Raw genomic sequence first — 8,455 nt, 5'->3', positions numbered from 1 at the left:
TTAGGGTAGATTATCTTCCCACCCAATTCATGATATATACCCATGAAGCATTTTGGGTTGGTAACATTTTTACCCAAAACATGAGAATCACCCTTTACGGTAAAATGGGTTAATTCTTATTTTACCCAAAAAGGTTATAAGACTTCTGTGTTGGAATGGGTGAGTTGCACATTTACCCAAAATGGGGTAATTTGCATGTTTGCAATGTTGTATGTGTTCGTAATTAAAATGCGTAACTTCATATTTTTGACCAAAAAAACGGTCCTCTGGATGCAATTACCGATAACAGGATTTTTTGTTGCGGTAATTTAAAAAAAATAATGATTAAAAACATTTTTTTAGTTTTTTGTGTGATTTGTGATGAAAAATACATAACAATAATAATTAGGTTTTATGGTAATACGATGTTTTAACTTGTGAAAAGATAGCTTCACAATTTGTTTTAAATTTTGCGCTCTTTTGGCGTCATCTAGTGATTGGCGGGAATTTGCCCGAAACGTCAGTCGAACGTTGACTTTATTAAGTTCAGTTCACGTGTGATAATATCCAGCAACGTGTTTGAAGAAACAATGAATTCGTCTGTAGACATTGTCATCAATTTGGTTCGAGATACTTTACATGAAATCCCAGAGAATGATTTGGAAAAAATTTGTAAGGAGTTTAGTGGTATGTACAAGTTGTAACTTCGATGATGCAAAAGTGTGTTATTTTTCTAGCTGTAAGTTTTTTTCTGCAGATAACAAAATCGACTCGTCGGCTTTAAAATGTGTCAATAATTTTGACACTCTAACAAAAATTTTGCCAGGTGTGCCTTTTGGGCACACTCTCAAACTCTTTGGTGCCATTAGAGAATTCAACACAAGCAAAGATGAGTTTTGTGAGTCGGATGACACCCTGCCTGTGACGTCTGATGACTCTTTTTCATTTATTTCAACATCTACACCAAATAGTATACCTACGGTCATATCTGAGGATTGTAGTGATAGTTTGTCAATTGGAAATGAGTCTGAGCTCGCTGGTCCAAGTTTTGAAAATGCAACCCATCCAATTCCAAAATCATTTCCTATAAAATCCTGTCAATTTGGTTATCATGCAAAAATGTTGATAAATACAGGTTCACTTACTGACAAGGGAAAAAGAGAAATAACCTCTGAGATGATTAGAGTAATGAAAAATTATGAAAGGTACCTGTATTCTGTTTGTTAGTGTGAAACATTGTATTTAGTTAAAACTTTTGTTCATTTTAACCAGCCATCCTGGTAGACTTTTGAGAAGAGCAGCAGTTTCAGCTTTAGTGACACTTGGAAAAGCTTCACTGGGTTTAAGTGATGAAGAAGCCAAGGTAGCTGTTCACATTTGATATAACTGTAACCTACTGATGTATGTGTAAAATAAAGCTATAGAATATTACTAATCAGTTTGTTCTTCAGATCTTCTGGTTGCACAAAATTACTCAAAAATTGAATACGCAACTAAAACAAATCAGAAAGTCACAAAAGGAAAAAACGCCATCCAAAAGAGTTAGCAACAACTTGTCAGGGCTTGCTAATACATCAGTTGCTAAATGCCGAAAGGTTTCCAATACATTTGAAAGTCACATGGAGGAGAATTCTTTAATGGAACAACACCAAATGGTTTGTTTGTGTTTGAACAAAACCACTTTATTTATTCATATTTATTTTGTGTAACATAGGTGTGTTAAACATCATGCCTTGTTTTAGGTGCTACTTACAATAAATACATGCCATACCACATAATTCTGTTTTACTGTGGAATATCATATTTTATAATCATGCATGTTTCTCATGAAAATACTTTTTAAAATAACATTTATTCAGAACCTGAAGCAAGAATTTATGAAACCAATCATTCTCCGAAACAAACAAAAAATTTCAGAGTTAATGGCACAAACATTTTACTTCCGACAAAAGTACATAGCAGATAACAAACCTACACCACAGACAATGACAAAGGAGTGGCCTGCAATATCTACATTTAATGAAGTAAGATTTTTTATTTATCTATGGTTGCTTTGTCTTAATACAGAATTTATATGTTTGTTAAAATAGTTGTTTAATTTTGCCACTATTCAGTTGTATGTGTGTGCTATTGTTGGCTTGTTTTGTTTGCAGCTATTAAGGGAAATGAACAGAATTCAACAAATTAATCCAACCTTGGACAAACTGCAGACAAATGGGGAAATTTTGTTTGACAAAGTAATTGCTTATGTACAGAAAGTCCAAACTGGGTCCAAACTTGAAAGAATATTGAAACAGATTCCTATTGAGGAAGACAACACCAACCAGGGTAAGTCTACCATATTTTTAGACATATGTAAATGTGATCTAAAAATAATATATATTCGTTATTTTTGCCAACAGACTGGAAACTTGTTATTGGGTTGTGGCTTTTAACTAACCTTTTGCCAAATAAGACAAAGAAACACTTTGGCTTGGAGAGATATCTTCTGGACCTTTATCCGGTAAAATGACAATAAATTATTTTTTTAATGAACTTACTATATTCTAACATAGTGTCTTTGATGCATCTACATAACTCTTTGTACTTGCAGACCTATACAACCTATGAGGACGTAAAAAATGAATTACCAGACCGCCACCAACCAGTTCTTATTTTATTTGGGACACTTGTAAAAATTCAAAAAATCTGCCTAATGTCGGAAAAGAACATTGTAATGCAGGTAGACTCGATTGTGCAGGGTGTTGTTGCCCTTCTGTCTTATTATTATGCAATTAACTATGAATACTGCCCCCATGTGCGCAAGGCCCTGCAGTTTGTTCAATATTTTTGGCTTGAGATAAAAAAGCCACCGATTGTTGACTCTGTTAAAGAGCTGGCAATGAAGTTGGAATTTTGACATTCACTCATTTACATTTGAATACCTGAATCAAATTGAATACCTGAATCAAGTATTCTTATTTGCTGCACATTATTAATACGGTGCATGATTGTGTATATACTGTATTGTTTGTATAAAAACGTGTTTCTTGCCAGTCTGGGTTACTTTGGTTTAGGCAACTTCATTCTTGTCATTGCATTGTCATGAGACAATAAAAGTATTTTTGACATCAATGTGTGAACATTTTAAGGCTTGGATTTTTACGTGGTTGGGTGCAGTGAGGTTTTACCTAAATGTTTGGGTATTTAGTACCCAATAAGTTTGGGTGTTTTTTACCCTATAAGTTTGGGTGTTTATTACCCAATAAGTTTGGGTGTTTATTACCAAATAATTTTAGGTGTTTATTACCCAATAAGTTTGCGTGTAGATGACCCAAAGCATTTGGGTTAAAGGAACCCAAACAGCATTTTGGGTTTACCAACGAAGGTACCCAACAAGCTACCCAATTACTTTGGGTAAAAACAACCCAATATCATTTACAGTGTGACTTAACCTCACAACACGGCAACAAATGCATTGATCAGATAAAATATTGTGTGTGTGCGACATAAACTTAACTAAAATTTGAAAAAGCAGTTTGTTTGGCCGTTTATTTTTTATTTTTGGACAGCACTTACAAATATTTAAGAGTGACATTCAAAATTTGTTTTTTTGTTTATATGACACAGCAGTATAAAAAACGTCCATCCAGATTTGGCAGCGGATACGTCCCGTGTTACAGTTTTTTAAAATTTAATCTTTTACGTGTGATGAAACGGTTTTTGGTGTGTCGTACCATTTTGCTTAGCTTGTTGCAGATGGCAAATATGTTTTTAGTCGTTACAATGAGTTTAGTATTAAAGAATTTATGAGCAACTTATTGCAAAACCTTTAAAGTGGTCTTTGAAAAAAACACCTGAAACATTAGCGGCGCATTTTGTTTAACTAAAAACTCGATGGTGGGCAGTACGACAGATTGTTTACTGTTCTCTATGTGGCCACAGTTGTTAGATGGTTAACTGAAAAAATGACCGTTGTTGTACTTTCCTCTAATTTGTTGACGACTATCAGTGTTACCAATTCGAACCAAATTGGACTACTCCAAATCTCTCTTTTGATTTCTCCTCAGTTTCCCGTGTTTTCCACAACAAGGAAGTGAAATAACATTGCTACTAGACAAAAGAAACAAAGTGTAATGAGCGCGTACGCACATTGTTATATTGTTTGTTTTACTGTACAACATCACTGATTGTTTAAATCTTTTTTGTCCTATTTGTGCACTTGTAATACGTTAGTTAATGTTTACTATGGTTTGTTACTGTATCTTCACTGTTATGTTTCTATTGATTTCCCACATTCTTTGTTGATATTTAACATTGTTTACAATTTAATAATATTTAATTTATAAATACATGCACATTTTGTGTTTACTTGAAATTATTTATGTTTGTATTTACGGCTTACCGTAATTTGGCAAATGACACATTCTCACGTGCCGCAACATTTCTTTCCCTAATTAATTATTGTCTCGCACCAATGATTTGGACGTCGACGCGCCCCGCCAAGATCACTTAACTTTAGGACTGCCATACTTCGTGCGAGGTTCTCGCTTGGGCCTCGTGTTTTTGGCAGTGCTCTGAGTGCGCTTGGAAAACGTGGTGGCTTTGTGTTCAGTTGTGTTGTATTGGAACCTTGAAAGTCCCACTGTCGTAATCCAACGTTATTGTCTTTGCATATTTTATTAAACATGTTTTAGTTAAGGCCCTCTTCGGTGTGACCATCTCAACTTTGGCTTTAGCGTCAAGCCGTTAGTGCAGGGTGACCTGGTATATACCAAGTTAGGGGCGTTGATCCCGCTATAATAGTGGTTAGGGTTGGGCAAGCTTACTATATTTAATAAAAGATAACCTCCTTTCCCAAAAATCTTAGGCCATTTTCGGGATCACCCAACTAATTTCGGTTACAAAAGTAGTAACTAAATAATCTTATTTACGATGCCAACTTTTTGACCGAAAAAAGACCGAAACCTAATCGAACATTCGACTTGGGCGGTTTCTCTATCCGTCCAATTGACAGAAATAACAAATAATTTTCGCGACAGCTTTGTAGTTTCCTGATTTCGCCGCTGCCATCTAGCTTACTCAGCAAAACTGCAGCTGCAAGATAAGCGATAAGCGTCAGGTAATCGACATCGTTGCTTAAAACACCGGGAACAGATTCTGAAGGACTGAAGTTGCACAATGTCAATAATGCACTAAAGTTGGTAACTGTAGAAGGCATAAATTCAATGAACATCGATCTAATGTTCGTGACGAACTATTACGTGTTTGGCGGGTCGAAACAATACAACATTAAACGTTTTTATCCATTTTTTACTCATTTTACATTTTTAAAATGCAAAACAGGTTTATACGTTGCATTTAGTGCAGTTAACCACCAGCGTCCCAGTCGGAATGTAACTTTCCGATTGTTAGCGCATAAAACTCCAATCCTTGTTACGTCACAATTGGCGAATACAGGGATTAAAACCTCGCGGCTTTGAGATAACGACTCCCTGTTATTATGTAGCGGTAAACTAAACGATTTGGGCCTATTTAATTTACGCACAACCTTTTGAAAAGGGGGGTCCGGACCCCCCAAAATAAGGCTTTTATTGCTCTTAACGATGTTTGGCGAGGCGCAAGCGAGAGTAAATGTTTTACGATATTTCAATCTGAAACTTCAACTTTACCGTTTTAGCAAATATTGGCCGACCTAAGTTGCTACCATAAACCTCCAAAGAAGTGGTTGCTGGTAACAAAGAATCTTAGCAAATCCTGGAAGTTAGTGTGAAGGTCGACCGAGCTTAACAGTAAAGAAAATAATCCGAGCTAAACAGCAAGAAATATTATTATGCTAAATCCGAAGAAGATCTGCCCTAATGCTTGTCTTTATTTTGTCCCTGGATTGGGAGGAAACAATCCAGATGATTTTATAGAGCCTTTTAAAAGAATAAGAGACAACATTTTTGGCGTGAGCTTCAAATCAAGTAAGGCACAGATATTGAAAAATCGCTGCCAATATGGAATATACACAGACGTGGAATTGACGACTGAGATTAAAACACTTACAAAGGTTCACCCGCACTGTGGAAAGTACGTTAGTCTGGTGTGGTTTTGCCATAGTTACGGGGCGACTATGGTTTGTCAAGCTTACAAGGAACTAAAAGATGATTTAAACCCCGAAGAGTATCTTCCAATCTTCAACAAATCAGCAATTATTTGCATTGGTGGGGCTTCATGTGCAGCGGAATCACTGGCAACGGTAAGAGTCAATTGCGTTTTGCAGCTAAACTACGGTTACCAGACGTCAGGAAATTCAAGGATATGTTCGTAAAATCTGTATTCGGAAATATTTTTCTAAAACCCTTTTAGCATTTTCCTGTGGGACACTAACGGTTTTAATTTTAATTGTTTTCTGTACGGTTTTGATGCACGATGTTGCCTACATGTATTTATATGCATAAAAGCGAAACAACTGACCAGCTTGAATTGAAAGGCAATTAGGTGAATTTTTGCATCTTGAAAGCCAACAAAACCCTGTTAAAGAGACCGATTCGTCCTAATACTGTCAATCACTATAAAATTGTCAAAGATTTTTATTCAAACCGTCAGGAAAACTAGGGAAAACGATGGATTAATTTTCATTCATGTTGATCTACACATGCAACTTAATCATGCTCACAAGTAAACTAAACCCACAACGTTTTGATTATCATGTCGATGTGACTCGACTAAGTGTTTCGATTTTATTTAACCGTCCGAGTGTTTTTTTTTAAGGTTGTCTTAAACGTTGAATTTGAGAACGATGACGTCGCCCGGACTGGGAGAGTTTTATACGGGAGTGAAAAGGGTAGGTTACAACAAATTGGTCCACTAAAGGATGGAATTTGTACGTGCTGCAGCGGAAGTAAACGGACACCGAAATATACAAGAAGTAGGGGTATTTCATCTGGAGTTTCGTCTACTTCTTCTTCGATGCCTTCTTCCTCTGCTTTATCTGGCTCTGCAGTTGATGGTCCAGTCTTTTCTGCAACTGGAAACAACTTTTCTTTGTTTGCTTGTTGCACAAATTTTAACTTTTGTGGCGAATTGTACTGTTGTACGTGTTGTCCGAAAATCACTTGCTGTCCTTGTTGTCAGGAAAGATGCTGCCGCTGTTGTTGTAAATCAAATTGTGGATCGGTTGATAGATCCACGGTTTACGAGGCGAGGTTTACTACAGTAACAGCAGAACCACAAAGCGTTTTACATCGGGTAGCTACCGTTGTATCGACTGCGAGCACTTTTTTTGTTCCTCGGGATAACGAAAGTACTGCTCATTATATTGACGAATACATTTTATGCGACAACTGGAAAACGGTTGTTAAGTCGCTTTTGCCGCGACCGAAAAGTAAAACATGCAAAACTCACTTTAAATGATCTTTTGTTTCACACTGTAAAAGCCCAATGGACAACTTGTTTTTCTACACTGTAGGCTTTTAAGTCGCGGTTTCTATAACAGATGTATATTTTAGTGATTTCTTGTTAGTGCTTTTGTGAATTTTAGGACTTCGGGGATAACATCACTGTTCGTATACCTTCCTTCTGTTTATGCATTGTTGTTCATCAGTAGAAATCGCTTATTGGTAATTATTGTGTAAAGGTTTTAATGCTGGCATTATATTACATGTAATCAGTTGCCGCGCGTGTCTAATATATTTTATTTATTTAAATTGATCAATTATTAAATTATTTACTTTGTTTAAGTAGTTAAAACTCTTGCTTTTGTAACGAAAGTTGGCAATAGCTGTATACAGAAGCAATTTTTAACTACCGTCAGAGCATTTTTACGTAGCATTGTCTTCGCTAAAAGTCTGCCGGTTATTTTTATTCCAGTACCAAGTAGTTTTACACGCTGCAAAATCCAAAACACCAAGGGGCAGTAAAGAGCTGCACTGGTTACTTTAACCAAGACAATTACTACGGATCAAAGTGATATTTTTCCAAGTAATTTAGGACCTCTGCTACCGACTAAAAGTGCAATTCACAAAATCAAGGTTGTTTATCCAAGTGGCTTTTAATGAATACACTTCAAGCGGTTTACAATAAATTTTGAGTCGATTTATTTAACTATTGCTCAAAAACAATTTAAGTTGTCAAACGGCTGCACAAATGTGTTTTCAAATATGACAGCATCACTACAAACTGCAAGAACCGGTAAATTATGTACAACATGATACAATACACCAGATGGGAGATTTTTACGGCATCTGTTACGTATACATTTCTTTGTTTATATTTCGCCCCAATGCGTGTTAAAGTTACCCTCGTTAAGAAACTCCGCTGCAGACATTGAGTTTTTGTAAAGCTATACTAAGAATGTGTTTCGCAGACGCTTTGACTCAGTGGAAGGAGTCCTTTTAGTTTGATACGCCACTTTTTGCATGCCATATACTCTTGGATCAAATGTGCCTTTTCGTTTTTGAAACTTGAAGATGAAATATGTTTGGAGCTGGCAGATAACCCACAAGAAAGG

General features: G+C 36.1%; 1 protein-coding gene across 2 annotated transcripts; it reads left to right on the top strand.

Moving 5' to 3' along the window:
• The first annotated feature begins 496 nt into the window (after nt 1-496).
• LOC145215125 (uncharacterized) lies at nt 497-3,083 on the top strand. Of its 2 annotated transcripts, XM_080083782.1 has the most exons (9): nt 498-666; nt 737-877; nt 1,115-1,184; nt 1,252-1,342; nt 1,431-1,634; nt 1,839-2,003; nt 2,133-2,307; nt 2,382-2,482; nt 2,573-3,083. In XM_080083782.1, the coding sequence occupies exons 1-9, from the start codon at nt 570-572 to the stop codon at nt 2,876-2,878; spliced, it is 1,350 nt and encodes a 449-aa protein (XP_079939908.1). In that variant the 5' UTR covers nt 498-569; the 3' UTR covers nt 2,879-3,083. The 2 variants fall into 2 exon arrangements, with proteins under 2 accessions (XP_079939907.1, XP_079939908.1); XM_080083781.1 differs by having other exon boundaries at nt 497-666; nt 737-1,184.
• The last annotated feature ends 5,372 nt before the right edge of the window (nt 3,084-8,455 follow it).

Source organism: Phallusia mammillata, chromosome 2 (genome assembly GCF_965637545.1).
Source record: "Phallusia mammillata chromosome 2, kaPhaMamm4.hap1.1, whole genome shotgun sequence".
Classification (NCBI taxonomy): Eukaryota; Metazoa; Chordata; class Ascidiacea; order Phlebobranchia; family Ascidiidae; genus Phallusia; species Phallusia mammillata.
Note: the sequence above shows the minus strand (reverse complement) of the source record. Positions and strands in the feature narration are given on the sequence as shown.